The 18,960-nt window shown below is 33.2% G+C and overlaps 1 protein-coding gene across 1 annotated transcript; it reads right to left on the reverse strand.

The window, feature by feature from the left end:
• Positions 1-558: 558 nt before the first annotated feature.
• On the reverse strand, positions 559-2,324 carry LOC127707969 (cytochrome P450 1A1-like). Its single transcript, XM_052212739.1, has one exon. It carries the CDS (start codon positions 2,297-2,299, stop codon positions 812-814), a length of 1,488 nt encoding a protein of 495 aa, XP_052068699.1. The 5' UTR covers positions 2,300-2,324; the 3' UTR covers positions 559-811.
• Between the last annotated feature and the right edge of the window lie 16,636 nt (positions 2,325-18,960).

Here is an 18,960-nt window from a genome sequence, read left to right on the forward strand (position 1 = left end):
CATGCGACATGGGTTGCTATCCACTGCAAGGGTTACTTTAATACGAAATAAAAGCATATGACGGAATCTGTCAGCCAATAAAAGATTTACATGAATACACCTACTGTAAATATAAACAATTGAATATGAGCAGTTGTTAAGTTTCAATAATAAATTGCTAATATATACAATCTTATTCAATGGCAATTGATTACAAACATAACGAAAATATTTCTATGTTTTTAGAATTTCGTGGGTGTATGTTAACCACTAATTTAAGGGTACAGAAAAATACAAAGTTCACCTTTCATCCGGATTGACCTACATGCCAGAACATATTTACCTCTTGCTTGGAATATTTGTCACTGGACGTTAAGCAAGCAAGAACAAATTAAATTATTTTAAATTATGATTGTATTGTTTCAGCTTTTCTCAGTTGGTTTCATTTGAGATTGCATAGATAATAAATGAGCCATAATCAACACAATGCCAAATCAGTATTCAAGCAATTATATAATAATTCTTAGTTTTCGATATATTGACGTTTATTGAAACAGTATGAAATCGAAGATTCATCTTTACAGTTTTTGTCGCTGGGATACACCTGTTTTTATTCAAAGGAATGACTTAATGCATACTTTTTCGTTTAACAGAGTGCAAACGGCACAATTTTCTGTGAATCTTTACAGTGTTTGTCGCCAGCATACACCTGTTTTTATTCAAAGGAATGACTTAACGCATAATGTTCCGTTTAACTGAGAGCAAACGGCACAATTTTATGTGAAAACCACTTTCTGATAACTGAACAAAAACCATTAAACCGTTCAACTTTTTATCTGTGAAATACTTTAATTGTATAGGATCTAGGACTGTATGTAAGACCAAAAACCCCCTCAAAATTGGCTTCCGAAATTAATTTGATCTTACATTTTTGAAATATATTTACAACAAATAAAAACAGTTCCATTTTAGCAATAAAATCTCCTGGGCAACGTCGACGTCCAGCACCAAATGTCAATAGTTTGTTTTCAATTGATGAATTTATAAAGTTCTGATCATCTAAAAATCTTTCCGGTGTGAACACCTCAGGATTTCTCCATACCTTTGAGTCCCTTGTTGTCCCATAAAAATTACACAGCACTACAGTGCCTCTTTTTATCCTATAATTTCTAAGTACGGTATCCTTTGACGTTGCATGAGGTATTCCTATAGGAACTACTGGCGATACCCTTTGAGTCTCGAGTATTGTCGCTTCTGTAAACGGTAACTTACCCATGTCATCTAAACTCACACTTCTGGTACCAATAACAGAATCAATTTCTTGTTGAACTAACTCTTGAATATGTTGATAATGTCCCAAAGATAAAATAATCCATTCGAGGGTTGATGATGAAGTATCGAAACCTGCACCAAGAAAATCTTGTAGTGTTGAGAATATATCACTTTTTGTGATCCCTTGGTTTTTTTTCGGGTTTCTGCAATATTTTTTCTCCGCAAATATAAGACCATCTGCAACATCTCGAAGGTATTTCTCATCAAATGTTTGTAAATGTTCATTCATAATCGTATCAGTAGATACAATCAGAGTTTGCAGAATTTCTACAAATCTTGTAGCTTTACTAGGAATAACATATCGCAACCAAGGCATGACATCTATTGGATTTCCAGCACCAGCAAATTCTTGCATCATTTTAGTGTTCTTGATTAGATTTATATAGCCTTTGTCGTTCCTACAATCTTTGTCCATTCCACAACATATTTGATATATAACACTCCCTATTGCAAAAAATATTTCCTCGTGTGGATCAAAATGTGTATGTGTATTTTCTAGAAAATATTCTGTAAGTTTTTCTGCTTCCATCATTATAACTTTCTCCGTCGTTGGTTTATTCGGGGATGCAAATTCACGAAGTACAGTTGAAGCTATTTTACTATGCAAGCGCCATCTTGGGGTGTAGGACCCAAAACCGAGGCTTCGCATATTGTTTACAACTTTACATGAAAAAAAGTCTGGTCTATCAGAAAATGTTTCTGATTGTTCAACTAATGCTTCTCGAATTGCCGCGCTACTATTTAAAACTATTGTTGGCCAGCTACCCAATCGAATGCGGAATATATCACCGTACGTCTTGGCCAGGCACGTACACTTCCTTGGTGGATTTTTGCCGAGAAATGGAAGATATCCGACAAATGGAAGTCCCCATGGTCCTGGAGGTTGATCCTTCGATCTTAGATGTCTACGATATAATCCAATAGCTATCAAAGTAAATATAAACACAAATGTGAGAGTAATGTCAGTTTGATTAAAAATGTCACCCATTGCTGTATTAAAGCGTATTGATAATAAAATCCATTTCAAAAATAGCTATTATAATATCGTTATACTGAGATAACTTGCAGTATGATACGTTTCAAAGGTAAACAATTATTATACAGGTACTTTTTAGTATGACCTAAATAGCACTACTTTACGTGACTGATAACACTATCAAAACAGCCAAAAATCTGTGTTATAAAGATTTTTACGGTAATATCAAATATACCCATTTCTATGGCAAGCCGTTTTACTATTTATTCTAACTTCAAGATATCTAATAAACTTTATAAGATATCTCATATAGCTTATAAGATATCATATATAGTTTATAAGATATCTTATATACTTTATAAGATATCTTATATAGTTCATAAGATATCTCATATAATTTATAAGATATCTCATATAATTTTCTTTATAAGATATCTTATAAACTATTTAAGATATCTTATAAACTGTTATCTGCCCTTGACTAGAAAGCGGCAATGGAAATTTAGCAGAGAAAAATGCTGCCTACTTCCACGTTTCCCGACAGCATAACATCATGAAAATTAGTTAAATTGATATTAATTATATGAACTAACCCAATGTAAGTGTGTCGCTTGAACATTTTATTGATTAACCTGCATATATCTTGGTTCAACTGATCAGCGTGTATCGCACATAAACAAAATGGCGGACAATGAAATAACAATTGAAACTATTATCAAAACAATTGAAGAGTCCAACGACCTTAATCTGGATAGCATTTACTCAGAATATCCTCCTGAATGTAAACCTACAAAGTTAAAAACGCCAGCAGGCGATAAGGCCAAACGAACTAAATATGAGTCGATAGACATAAATCTATATGAGGACAAGGCAAACATGGTTGCCTTTCGTGTGAAAGTTGATCGAATTCTCTTGTGGATCAAAACTCTTCATGTATGGTATTATGATCATCTTGGTAATTCCGCTGAACATGATATAAGGTGGTTTGACGATCCAGCTGATTGGAATTAGAATGCAGGAGGTAATACAGCCATATGTATTGAAATCTCAACGAAGCATACACATGATTCAGAAACCCCCCTTCTCTACAAAATAACATTCTTTATTAACACTGGGGTGATTCAGACTCAGGGTAAGGCCAAAGACAAATTTGTTCAACATGACTTTCCCATCCTAATTGCACTGATTAATAAAATTAAAGAGTTCAATGGTGACCGGGTTGTCCAGCATGATACACCTAGCACTGTAGCAGAGGGCAACGAGGCAAACACTGATGTTACCAGTGAATCAGGTAAACATGACAATGACTCAAATGAGGACAAAGTTAATAATGACCAAACACATGGAAAACAATTATTTGAAAACAGAGGTGATTTAAACAATAACAGTGAACCTCAAGCAAGCAACCAAAATAATGAATGGTCAGTAACACATTTTAGACCTGAGAAAATGTTAGAGAGAATGGAAAACTTCTTCGTACTTGCTCTAGATAAGATTTGTACAAAACAATCTGAACTTTTTTCAGCTAAAATGAAAACAATGGAAGATTCATATCTTAATCACCTAAAGGAAAATGATAATAAACTTGCAAAAGTACTTGAAAGTGTTTCCAAAATTCAAGTTGCCAAATCTGATTCCACAAATGCATGTGATCAGAAATTTTTCAACAAATTAAATACACTGGAGCATGAAAACTCTGATTTGAAGATGTCATTACAACAGGTTAAACACACAACAGAATTGGACAAGTTTCAGTTACAGTCAAAACTTGATCAGCAAACATCTCAGTCTGAGCTTCAAAAGGTGAACCATAACAAATCACAGAAGCAATTTGAGTTTGAAATTAATAAATTAGAAACTACAATACATGAGAAAGATGATAAACTTAAAACTTTAGTAAGATCATGCAATGAAATGAAATCTAGATTAGAAGAAAAAGATGATGAGCTATACAGTCTCAAACAACATGCATGTAGAGATGATGGTGCAGCGCATTTTCAGGATGTTCCATCAAGAACTAGACGATCTACACAAAGCAACTTGCGTCAAAATAATGCAGACGAACCACATGTTATATTAATTGGAACGTCAAATATTGAAAGAATCGATGTATCTAAATTGTCATCAAAAATTTACAATGGAGAAGCGAATTGCTTACACATTACCTGATACCGAGAAAAGTTTGCGAGAAATTGAGCATGCACCTGATATAATTGCGTTTCACTCCTTAACAAATGATCTACGTGAAAAAAGTGCAGAAATTTGTGTTAACAAAATGAAGGAAATTATATCTTTAACATGTGATTTATATCCATCTTCAAAAGTTATCTTATCTACACCAACACCTAGAGCTGACAACGAAAGCTTCAATATGAAAGGTCAGTTGATAATTGCTTTATTGAAGCAGGAATACTTTGATACCGAAAAAGTATATCTGTGTGATCACAGTAATCTAGCAAATAAAGGCAGAGCAATCCCTAAATTTCTTAGTGAGGATGATAAATATCACCTTTCAGATCAAGGTGTAAACGTGTTTGCAGCAAATATTCGGGATATAGTTGATGAAGCACTAGATCTACCAAAACGTAGACCTTTTTATAACAGCAATGTTAACCTGAATAATGGATCAAGAGGCGGATATCGTGGACGTGGTGGATATCGTGGGCGTGGTGGATATCGTGGTCGCGGTTATAACACTTATAACAATTATCAAAGTCGGGGTCGTGGATATGGGCAGCCTTAATATGCTGATACATTTGTATTTAGCTTTTTTTAGTAAAGAAGATAAAGTTGCCAGTTATAATTAAGATTTGTTTGATATTTTGTAAACAATTGTAGCTAGATTTTGTTTTGCTTTCTTGTTTTATCTAAACTTAAATTGTCATTTATATAGGACAATAAAAAGATAATTTCATTTTTGCCTTTCCTTAGTTAGAGGAGTTTGTTATTTTATAAGAGGGAAAAGAGTTTTATTATTTTACAAGGATTTCATATTCATATTACCTGCCCAAAAGCTGACTGTCAAAGTTAATAAAAGATTATTGTACAATTAACCAGTGGTGAGAGGGAATTTTAAAAGATTACTATTAAAAAAGCAATTATGACCAGTCAAAAAAGAAATAATTTTTTTCACAACATAACATTTTGTGTTTGGAACATAGGTGGGCTTATTTCAAAGCATCATGATAAAATAACAGATCCCCTTTTTCTTCAAGAGATAAGAAACTATGATGTTATACTATTAACTGAGACCCATGTAGGTTATAACACTACAGTCAATATTGAGGGTTTTAACTATTACCCTATTTGTAGTCAACAATCAGCTAACTCTAGATACTATGGGGCTTAGATATTTTGATCAAATATGAAGTTCGCAAGGGCATCAAGATTTTGATAAATACATGTAAAGATTATCAATGGTTACAGTTTGATAAACATTATTTTAATCTAAGTACAGATATATTCCTATGTTTGGCATATATTATACCAGCTACTTCATTTTATGTTGATCAATCAGAAGATGACACACTAGAAAACATAGAAAAAGATATCATAAATTTTAGCCATCAAGGTAGTATTATATTGTGTGGGGACTTAAATGCAAGGACAGGGTCAGAGCCAGATTTTATAATAAATGATGTTAATGATACACATATACCAATGTATGATAATTATAGTTGTGATATTATTCAAGAAAAGAGATGTAGTTATGATATGAAAGTAGGTTCAAGAGGTAAACAACTTCTGGACTTGTGTATTGCGTCCAAATTACGTATTTTAAATGGGAGAATGTGGGGCGATTCTCATGGTAAATACACTTGTATAAAAGCAGTAGGTAGTAGTGTGGTTGACTATGTTATCATGTCGGAAGACTTGATTGAAGATACTTTATTTTTTCATGTTGCTGATTTTTTATCAACTCTGTCAGACTGTCACTGTAAACTGACATTTGGCCTGTTAGCTAGTTACTCACATAAAGCTAAGGAGCAAGACAATACTATTTTTTTTCCAGGAAAATATATATGGTCAGAAACCTCTACACAAAAACTTCAAGATACTTTATGCCAGCCAATTATTAGAAACAGTATCAAAAAATTTTGAGACACAAAATTTAATCTTTCAGAGGACTATATTGAAAAGGCAGCTAATGAATGTTTTGATATAATAGATAATGCTGCCAGTAAATGTTTAATATTCCGTAAAACCAAGAAAAAAGTTGCACGTAAATACAAAAACAAAAAATGGTTTGACAAAGACCTGGTACAAACACGTAAAAGCCTTATTTCTAAAGGTGAGCTGTTATCAAAATTCCCCTGGGACCCAATTATAAAAGGGTCTTACTATAAATGTTATAGGGAGTATAATAAGCTACGTAAATATAAACAAAGGAAATTTAAACAAAACATTCTTGAGAGTCTGGATAATCTAAGGGATAATAATCCAAAGAGTTATTGGAATCTCATCAAAGAATTAAAAGAAGACAATTCGGATGGTCCAGAACATTCTATTCAAACTAACGTCTGGTTTTCATATTTTCAATCTTTAAATCTCAACTCTGACAAATTTAAAGACAGATTAGAGGAAATTAACAAGAAAGTAAAAAAATTAGAAAATAATCCAACTTTTTGTGAACTGGATTACAAAATAACCATAAAAGAAATTTTGGATGCTATATATAAACTAAAGAATAATAAAGCTGCAGGACTAGATGGTATCCCAAACGAGATATTGAAATCAGGGGGTAGTATATTTGCACCTGTTTTGCAGAAACTTTTTAACTTGATATTCTGCTCTGGAACATACCCTCGCAAATGGTCATTGTCTTATTTATGTCCAATTTTTAAAGCAGGGAGTCCTAGTAAACCTGAAAATTACAGAGGCATAGCAATTAATTCATGCATTGGAAAATTATTTAACAGTATTCTTAATAAAAGACTTGACATTCATCTTGATAAAAATAATATAATTCATCCATGTCAGGTTGGTTTTTCAAAAAAGAGCAGAACATCTGACCATATGTTTGTTTTAAAAACCATATTAGATTAATATACTAACAGAAAAGGGGGAACAATTCATGCTTGCTTTGTGGACTTTAAAAAGGCTTTTGATAGGGTCATACACTGTGGTATTAAATACAAATTATTGGAAAATAACATATCTGGAAAATTTTATACTATTTAAAAAGATATGTACAGAAAAAATGAAATGTCGGTGAAAGTGGGTAATGTACTAACGCCATCATTCAGCTCGCTAGTTGGGGTAAGGCAAGGGGATGTTCTAAGCCCAAATTTATTTAAGCTTTTCATTAACGATTTGCCTCCAAGATTTGAGTCGAGTCCAGATGCTGTTTATTATTCCCCACGCAACGAGGTGCGGAGGGTATAATGTTTTTGACCCGTCCGTCCGTCCGTCTGTCCGTCAGTCCGTCAGTCCGTCAGTCCTGTTTCTTGTCATCGCAACTTCTCTCAAACCACACAACAGAATTTCACGAAACCTTTTGAGATAATAAGGACATACTATGTAGTTGTGTATATCGACAGGAAATTACGGTTCAATTTTTTTTCTAGGAGTTACGCCCCTTTGAACTTATTTGCTTCAATGTACTATGCAACAGTTTGTCATCGCAACTCCTCTGATACCACACAACAGAATTTCATGAAACCTTTTTAGATAATAAGGACATACTATGTAGATGTGCATATCGACAGGAAATTACGGTTCAATTTTTTTTCTAGGAGTTACGCCCCTTTGAACTTATTTGCTTCAATGTACTATGCAACAGTTTGTCATCGCAACTCCTCTGATACCACACAACAGAATTTCATGAAACCTTTTTAGATAATAAGGACATACTATGTAGATGTGCATATCGACAGGAAATTACGGTTCAATTTTTTTTCTAGGAGTTACGCCCCTTTGAACTTATTTACTTTAATGTACTACTGCAACAGTTTGTCATCGCAACTCCTCTGATACCACACAACAGAATTTCATGAAACCTTTTTAGATAATAAGGACATACTATGTAGATGTGCATATCGACAGGAAGTTACGGTTCAATTTTTTTTCTAGGAGTTACACCCCTTTGAACTTATTTGCTTCAATGTACTACTGCAACAGTTTGTCATCACAACTCCTCTGAAACCACACAACAGAATTTCATGAAACTTTGTAGATAATAAGGTCATACTATGTAGATGTGCATTTCGACAGGAAATTATGATTCAATATTTTTTCTAGGAGTTACGCCCCTTTGAACTTATTTGCTTCAATGTACTTCTGCAACAGTTTTTCATCGCAACTCCTCTGAAACCACACAACATAATTTCATGAAACTTTGTAGATAATAAGGACATACTATGTAGATGTGCATATTGACAGGAAATTATGATTCAATTTTTTTTTATTACACATATTTTATTTCTCCAATGACAATGTGAGGACGTGGGGTATGTGAGCGCGCTCACTAAGGTTCTTTAATATCAATGGGCGTAGAATTGATTGTCTTATGTACGCCGATGACATTATTATATTATCAAACACTAAACAGGGTCTTCAAAACCGACTTGATAAACTGCACACTTATTGTATTGATTGGTGTCTAGATGTAAACTTGTCCAAAACAAAAGTTTTAATTTTTAACAAGCCTGGAAAATTTTTGAAGGAATCACTTTGTTTAGATAATGAGGCTATAGAATGTGTTAACAGATATAAATATTTAGGGATAGTCTTTACTTCTAGTGGTCTTTTTCAGCAGGGGAAAGAAGAGCTATTCAAAAAGTCCTTAAAGGCAAAATTTAAACTACAAAAATCCATGTCAGCTTGTAATCCAAGTATTGATACTGCAATCCATTTATATGATCACACAATAAAACCAATTTTATTATATTGTAGTGAAATCTGGGGTACCTTTAAGATTAACTCTGCTGCTTGCAAGAAAAAAAGTGATTATCTATTTGAATTAATTTACATAAATGATTATTTGGAAAAATCACATTTCAGGTATCTAAAATATATTCTTGGTGTAAATAAAAAAAGCCTCAAATTTGGCAGTGTTATCAGAGGTTGCAAGATTTCCCTCTTTATTTTTCTGTCATTATATCTATGGTAAAATATGTACACAGGCTTAACAAATTAGACGATGGGTTACTTTATGATGCTTATGTTTGTAATAAAATTTTAGATGCAGGAAACATTAATTGTTGGTATTCATCTATGAGATATGTCCTTCAATCACTTGATATACAAAATTTGAATACAAAGCTCAATAAATTAATTAAATTTGTAAAATGTAAACTTTGTAACAGTTTTAAAACATTTTGGGTGGTCAAAAGATCTGATACCTTATCACAAGGTAATAGTAAATTAGAAAATTATTTCAACCTCAAGACTGACTTCGTAAAGGAGGCTTATTTATCAATTAAAGATTTTAATATAAGAAGAGCTATATGTAAATTGAGAATAAGTGCACATGATCTTAAAATTGAGAAAGATAGATATAGTGAAAAATACATAGAGAGAAGTCAGCGTCTATGTCATCACTGCCTATCACATGGATCAAATTCTATTGAAGATGAGACCCATTTCACAGTAAGTTGTCCTTTATATAACGAACAGAGAAAATTATTATGGGATAAAGTAAACAGTTTTTGTAATAATTTTAAAGAATTACCCAAGGATAAAAAATATTTCTGGCTGTTCACAAATGAGCATTTACCAACTCTTATGTGCCTAGGCAATTATATAATTAAGTGTTTAGAAATAAGATCCAGGTGGATACAAAATATATAAAATAATATTTAATTATTATGAAATTATTGTTATAGTTATGTAAGACACATGATGTGTTAGGCTCTGATCCTGTCCATAATATGATAGTATTATATTAGGATCTAGTTTTTCTTTTTTCCAATCAAATTGTGCTTAATATTGTTGTAAATGATGCCCTTTATGGGTTCTTGATTAGATTAATAAAATTCTTATCTTATCTTATCTTATAAGATATCTTATAAACTATACAAGATATCTTATAAACTATATGAGATATCTTACAAAGCATATAAGATATCTTATATACTCTATGAGATATCTTATATAGTTTATAAGATATCTAATAAAGCAAATTATATGAGATATCTTATATACTTTATAAGATATCTTATAAACGAGACTTCAACCATAATTCTTTTTTAAATAACAAACGCTCCCTACATCAGAACCCAAAAAATGTAACTGCAATTGAAACGTTACACGATAGAAACATATAGACAGGTTTTTCCGATTATCTGCCTTAGTTTGTGACGCGACTCCTAGGCGTCGTCGTAGTACGATCGCCATTACAACCGTGAAAAAATATAAACAAGATATAGATCTATATGCCCTGACCGCATATAATTAAATGTAAACACAAGAATGTGAAGTCGTACCTGACCTCGGCAAAATTATATGTGCTATAAATAATAAAGTAATTAGATAAGGATTCTAAGTGTATTGCAGGCCAGGTGTCGTGTCCTTAAAATATAACTGTATTTTATATGTTACACGCGGGACATAATAAATTTTATACGAATACTAATCCCAGGTTACATGTCGATTATAATCATTTGGTAATCATAATATTTATAATTATAACGCATACATAAATAAAAAATAAATAGTCTTGACCGGTCGAATGTGATCATGCCAAGAAATTGCCTCCGTTGAAATTTTGCAAACATCCCATAGAGCAAATTACATGGATGATTAATATTGACCATTTGGTATATGGCCGTGTTCTAAGCGACACATACATGCAGGTCATAAATTAATTTGTTGAATGAAATCAAATCTTTAACAACTAATAGGTGCCGTAGGAGGTCCACCGGAATTTTTAGAGAGGATTTCTTGGCATGCAACAGATAGAAAACTCAGTGTTAGAATTTATAGAACAGACAAGGGGCAGTGGCAAATATTTCATGTATATTATGAACACAGAGAAGATTACCCCGGCACCCTTTGTAAAAAAAAAACCTTCTTTTTCTTCTATGTGCCTTCGGACTTTATGTTTCGAATTGTAGTTTCACTTTCCATATTCGGTATTCATTCTAATGTAAGCTCCACGTGGCAAAAATCACGTGATGCAAGAATGTAGTATCTTGGAGTTAGGCTATTTCTTTCTTTTCGTGCGGGGACTCCAAGCAGACAACATGCATTTATATAACGGCACTGTAGATTTTCTTATTGAATAAAGAAAGTTCCCGGTCCGGTACATGAATAGATTGGTTAGAAAGCAAGGTTTTAATTTTAATTACATTGGAAAGCCTTATTTGAGGGTTGAAATTGGAGAGCACAAAAAAAAAAGAAAGGGGGTGGGGTTGTTCCACAGGGAATATTATTATCATATGAACTCAACATTTGAAAGGTTTTTTTTTTTTATTTAATAAAAAGAGAGAAAAACAAATGTAAGACAAATTGTGAATGGTCTTTCTTCCTTTCTCCTGTGAGGGAATCTCGCATATATCTGGTTTACCGTCAAACCGAGCACATGTCTTTTGGTTATTTCTGTCACTACGTGGCTGTCTCATTGACGTTTACCCCATATTTTTTCATTGAATCACAATGCACACGTACATGATTTAGAACATGAAGTTAAGGTTTCATGTCATGAATAATAAAGTAAAAAAAAAGCAAAAATGAGACTCAAAGAACAAAATAGAAAAAGACGAAATGATCTGATTTTCAAAAAATGACCTGTTTGGTCGCTCGTAATCGATTGTCTACAAATATAGTTCCTGTCATTTGTAATGAATGTAAACTTTAATATCTGTGGTTTTTTTTCATATCAAATTTTTTGGTTAAAATTATTAGTTATGTTATTTCTTTTATACTGGACTTTAAGATATTTTGTATTATGCTTTAGAACATTAGGGCATTGTGGGACTATGTGTCAAAGGTGTATGAAGAGCAACTCGTTCTATAAAAGCCGTGACTGGTTGCATGTGTCTTGTGACATCATTTCATGTCTAAGCAGTTCCGAATAAGTAAATTCTTGAGTATACGCCAAGACGAGCATCAGATTTTCAACGTTTGTTTCATTTTGTAGACTATGTACCTCAAATTTTTTAACTGAAAAAAAAATGTCTTCATTGGGAACTGTCGAGCTGAAACCTACACTCTTTAGGTTAGCAGGGACAGTACTCTGTTTTTTAATTTTGTCATTTTTGCGCATAGGATCGTTAAAAACACTGTCAATGGTTCAAAGTATTGCTTGTCAAAGACATGTCTACTAAGTTAGCGAATGCTGCATTCGAATAGGGACTGCTCTATTCATTCTCAGAAATTTTGCAATCTTTTGAAATAGAAATTACCCTTTTCTGTTTAAAATAGATATTCTACATTATAAAGTGTCGACATTAAGTTAGTAATGGAACTTGAATAACTTTGAAAAGTCTAATTTGTTTTAAGCCTTAAACAAAAGGTTGCCACATATGTAATATGATGGACACACCAACCTTTAAAGACAGGCCCCTTCAATGTTGCCTTATCCTTGGAAATCTTGAATATCTTTTCATTATGTATTGCTTTCCCCTAAAATAGCTGACAAAAATTTAAATTGTTCTGCTTTAAAACTCATCTATTCTTCTAGTTATTCAAAAATTATTAGAAGTTAAGCTTGTTCATGTCCAGCGGCACATATTACAGTGTTATCCGGATTCACCATTATACGATGCGGGAAAATTGCTATTGTCAAATTCAATTTCAAATAAATAGATTCGTGTTTAACAAAACTATGATATGTGTGTGAAACGTCTAAGATATACAATGATTGATGTATTCATTGTTGGTCTTTAACGCCACTTTTATCATTATTTGCTATGTCTTGGCGCACAGCTTTTTTGTGTGTAGAAAGCTGGGACGCCCGGAGAGAACCACTGACCTTCGACAAGGAAACTGTCAATCTTAGTCAATTAAGATTGGAGTCGAACCAAGCTACCTACCACGTGTAGAGTTCGAACTCTGAGATAAGCAATGAAGCAGTAATTTTCACCAATGAAAGAAACTTGTTTCTCACTTTATCCAGTTTTCGTTTGGTATATAGTTTTATTTTCTATTATTCAAATTGAAGAAACCAAGACGTTTTAAAAACGAATTGAAGAAAAAAAGGTAGCCAAGTGCATAGTTCTTTCAAACATATTATTTTATCGCTGAGATGCTGTCTCGTCATGCCAAGAAATTGCCTCCGTTGAAATTTTGCAAACATCCCATAGAGCAAATTACATGGATGATTAATATTGACCATTTGGTATATGGCCGTGTTCTAAGCGACACATACATGCAGGTCATAAATTAATTTGTTGAATGAAATCAAATCTTTAACAACTAATAGGTGCCGTAGGAAGTCCACCGGAATTTTTAGAGAGGATTTCTTGGCATGCAACAGATAGAAAACTCAGTGTTAGAATTTATAGAACAGACAAGGGGCAGTGGCAAATATTTCATGTATATTATGAACACAGAGAAGATTACCCCGGCACCCTTTGTAAAAAAAAAACCTTCTTTTTCTTCTATGTGCCTTCGGACTTTATGTTTCGAATTGTAGTTTCACTTTCCATATTCGGTATTCATTCTAATGTAAGCTCCACGTGGCAAAAATCACGTGATGCAAGAATGTAGTATCTTGGAGTTAGGCTATTTCTTTCTTTTCGTGCGGGGACTCCAAGCAGACAACATGCATTTATATAACGGCACTGTAGATTTTCTTATTGAATAAAGAAAGTTCCCGGTCCGGTACATGAATAGATTGGTTAGAAAGCAAGGTTTTAATTTTAATTACATTGGAAAGCCTTATTTGAGGGTTGAAATTGGAGAGCACAAAAAAAAAAGAAAGGGGGTGGGGTTGTTCCACAGGGAATATTATTATCATATGAACTCAACATTTGAAAGGTTTTTTTTTTTTATTTAATAAAAAGAGAGAAAAACAAATGTAAGACAAATTGTGAATGGTCTTTCTTCCTTTCTCCTGTGAGGGAATCTCGCATATATCTGGTTTACCGTCAAACCGAGCACATGTCTTTTGGTTATTTCTGTCACTACGTGGCTGTCTCATTGACGTTTACCCCATATTTTTTCATTGAATCACAATGCACACGTACATGATTTAGAACATGAAGTTAAGGTTTCATGTCATGAATAATAAAGTAAAAAAAAAGCAAAAATGAGACTCAAAGAACAAAATAGAAAAAGACGAAATGATCTGATTTTCAAAAAATGACCTGTTTGGTCGCTCGTAATCGATTGTCTACAAATATAGTTCCTGTCATTTGTAATGAATGTAAACTTTAATATCTGTGGTTTTTTTTCATATCAAATTTTTTGGTTAAAATTATTAGTTATGTTATTTCTTTTATACTGGACTTTAAGATATTTTGTATTATGCTTTAGAACATTAGGGCATTGTGGGACTATGTGTCAAAGGTGTATGAAGAGCAACTCGTTCTATAAAAGCCGTGACTGGTTGCATGTGTCTTGTGACATCATTTCATGTCTAAGCAGTTCCGAATAAGTAAATTCTTGAGTATACGCCAAGACGAGCATCAGATTTTCAACGTTTGTTTCATTTTGTAGACTATGTACCTCAAATTTTTTAACTGAAAAAAAAATGTCTTCATTGGGAACTGTCGAGCTGAAACCTACACTCTTTAGGTTAGCAGGGACAGTACTCTGTTTTTTAATTTTGTCATTTTTGCGCATAGGATCGTTAAAAACACTGTCAATGGTTCAAAGTATTGCTTGTCAAAGACATGTCTACTAAGTTAGCGAATGCTGCATTCGAATAGGGACTGCTCTATTCATTCTCAGAAATTTTGCAATCTTTTGAAATAGAAATTACCCTTTTCTGTTTAAAATAGATATTCTACATTATAAAGTGTCGACATTAAGTTAGTAATGGAACTTGAATAACTTTGAAAAGTCTAATTTGTTTTAAGCCTTAAACAAAAGGTTGCCACATATGTAATATGATGGACACACCAACCTTTAAAGACAGGCCCCTTCAATGTTGCCTTATCCTTGGAAATCTTGAATATCTTTTCATTATGTATTGCTTTCCCCTAAAATAGCTGACAAAAATTTAAATTGTTCTGCTTTAAAACTCATCTATTCTTCTAGTTATTCAAAAATTATTAGAAGTTAAGCTTGTTCATGTCCAGCGGCACATATTACAGTGTTATCCGGATTCACCATTATACGATGCGGGAAAATTGCTATTGTCAAATTCAATTTCAAATAAATAGATTCGTGTTTAACAAAACTATGATATGTGTGTGAAACGTCTAAGATATACAATGATTGATGTATTCATTGTTGGTCTTTAACGCCACTTTTATCATTATTTGCTATGTCTTGGCGCACAGCTTTTTTGTGTGTAGAAAGCTGGGACGCCCGGAGAGAACCACTGACCTTCGACAAGGAAACTGTCAATCTTAGTCAATTAAGATTGGAGTCGAACCAAGCTACCTACCACGTGTAGAGTTCGAACTCTGAGATAAGCAATGAAGCAGTAATTTTCACCAATGAAAGAAACTTGTTTCTCACTTTATCCAGTTTTCGTTTGGTATATAGTTTTATTTTCTATTATTCAAATTGAAGAAACCAAGACGTTTTAAAAACGAATTGAAGAAAAAAAGGTAGCCAAGTGCATAGTTCTTTCAAACATATTATTTTATCGCTGAGATGCTGTCTCGTCATGCCAAGAAATTGCCTCCGTTGAAATTTTGCAAACATCCCATAGAGCAAATTACATGGATGATTAATATTGACCATTTGGTATATGGCCGTGTTCTAAGCGACACATACATGCAGGTCATAAATTAATTTGTTGAATGAAATCAAATCTTTAACAACTAATAGGTGCCGTAGGAAGTCCACCGGAATTTTTAGAGAGGATTTCTTGGCATGCAACAGATAGAAAACTCAGTGTTAGAATTTATAGAACAGACAAGGGGCAGTGGCAAATATTTCATGTATATTATGAACACAGAGAAGATTACCCCGGCACCCTTTGTAAAAAAAAAACCTTCTTTTTCTTCTATGTGCCTTCGGACTTTATGTTTCGAATTGTAGTTTCACTTTCCATATTCGGTATTCATTCTAATGTAAGCTCCACGTGGCAAAAATCACGTGATGCAAGAATGTAGTATCTTGGAGTTAGGCTATTTCTTTCTTTTCGTGCGGGGACTCCAAGCAGACAACATGCATTTATATAACGGCACTGTAGATTTTCTTATTGAATAAAGAAAGTTCCCGGTCCGGTACATGAATAGATTGGTTAGAAAGCAAGGTTTTAATTTTAATTACATTGGAAAGCCTTATTTGAGGGTTGAAATTGGAGAGCACAAAAAAAAAAGAAAGGGGGTGGGGTTGTTCCACAGGGAATATTATTATCATATGAACTCAACATTTGAAAGGTTTTTTTTTTTTATTTAATAAAAAGAGAGAAAAACAAATGTAAGACAAATTGTGAATGGTCTTTCTTCCTTTCTCCTGTGAGGGAATCTCGCATATATCTGGTTTACCGTCAAACCGAGCACATGTCTTTTGGTTATTTCTGTCACTACGTGGCTGTCTCATTGACGTTTACCCCATATTTTTTCATTGAATCACAATGCACACGTACATGATTTAGAACATGAAGTTAAGGTTTCATGTCATGAATAATAAAGTAAAAAAAAAGCAAAAATGAGACTCAAAGAACAAAATAGAAAAAGACGAAATGATCTGATTTTCAAAAAATGACCTGTTTGGTCGCTCGTAATCGATTGTCTACAAATATAGTTCCTGTCATTTGTAATGAATGTAAACTTTAATATCTGTGGTTTTTTTTCATATCAAATTTTTTGGTTAAAATTATTAGTTATGTTATTTCTTTTATACTGGACTTTAAGATATTTTGTATTATGCTTTAGAACATTAGGGCATTGTGGGACTATGTGTCAAAGGTGTATGAAGAGCAACTCGTTCTATAAAAGCCGTGACTGGTTGCATGTGTCTTGTGACATCATTTCATGTCTAAGCAGTTCCGAATAAGTAAATTCTTGAGTATACGCCAAGACGAGCATCAGATTTTCAACGTTTGTTTCATTTTGTAGACTATGTACCTCAAATTTTTTAACTGAAAAAAAAATGTCTTCATTGGGAACTGTCGAGCTGAAACCTACACTCTTTAGGTTAGCAGGGACAGTACTCTGTTTTTTAATTTTGTCATTTTTGCGCATAGGATCGTTAAAAACACTGTCAATGGTTCAAAGTATTGCTTGTCAAAGACATGTCTACTAAGTTAGCGAATGCTGCATTCGAATAGGGACTGCTCTATTCATTCTCAGAAATTTTGCAATCTTTTGAAATAGAAATTACCCTTTTCTGTTTAAAATAGATATTCTACATTATAAAGTGTCGACATTAAGTTAGTAATGGAACTTGAATAACTTTGAAAAGTCTAATTTGTTTTAAGCCTTAAACAAAAGGTTGCCACATATGTAATATGATGGACACACCAACCTTTAAAGACAGGCCCCTTCAATGTTGCCTTATCCTTGGAAATCTTGAATATCTTTTCATTATGTATTGCTTTCCCCTAAAATAGCTGACAAAAATTTAAATTGTTCTGCTTTAAAACTCATCTATTCTTCTAGTTATTCAAAAATTATTAGAAGTTAAGCTTGTTCATGTCCAGCGGCACATATTACAGTGTTATCCGGATTCACCATTATACGATGCGGGAAAATTGCTATTGTCAAATTCAATTTCAAATAAATAGATTCGTGTTTAACAAAACTATGATATGTGTGTGAAACGTCTAAGATATACAATGATTGATGTATTCATTGTTGGTCTTTAACGCCACTTTTATCATTATTTGCTATGTCTTGGCGCACAGCTTTTTTGTGTGTAGAAAGCTGGGACGCCCGGAGAGAACCACTGACCTTCGACAAGGAAACTGTCAATCTTAGTCAATTAAGATTGGAGTCGAACCAAGCTACCTACCACGTGTAGAGTTCGAACTCTGAGATAAGCAATGAAGCAGTAATTTTCACCAATGAAAGAAACTTGTTTCTCACTTTATCCAGTTTTCGTTTGGTATATAGTTTTATTTTCTATTATTCAAATTGAAGAAACCAAGACGTTTTAAAAACGAATTGAAGAAAAAAAGGTAGCCAAGTGCATAGTTCTTTCAAACATATTATTTTATCGCTGAGATGCTGTCTCGTCATGCCAAGAAATTGCCTCCGTTGAAATTTTGCAAACATCCCATAGAGCAAATTACATGGATGATTAATATTGACCATTTGGTATATGGCCGTGTTCTAAGCGACACATACATGCAGGTCATAAATTAATTTGTTGAATGAAATCAAATCTTTAACAACTAATAGGTGCCGTAGGAAGTCCACCGGAATTTTTAGAGAGGATTTCTTGGCATGCAACAGATAGAAAACTCAGTGTTAGAATTTATAGAACAGACAAGGGGCAGTGGCAAATATTTCATGTATATTATGAACACAGAGAAGATTACCCCGGCACCCTTTGTAAAAAAAAAACCTTCTTTTTCTTCTATGTGCCTTCGGACTTTATGTTTCGAATTGTAGTTTCACTTTCCATATTCGGTATTCATTCTAATGTAAGCTCCACGTGGCAAA

This window comes from Mytilus californianus, unplaced genomic scaffold, assembly GCF_021869535.1.
Source record: "Mytilus californianus isolate M0D057914Y unplaced genomic scaffold, xbMytCali1.0.p SCAF_7, whole genome shotgun sequence".
NCBI lineage: Eukaryota > Metazoa > Mollusca > Bivalvia > Mytilida > Mytilidae > Mytilus > Mytilus californianus.

Excerpts from the sequence above, each read along its gene's own strand:
- LOC127707969 (XM_052212739.1), bottom strand. The coding sequence starts at position 2,299 with ATGGGTGACATTTTTAATCAAACTGACATTACTCTCACATTTGTGTTT.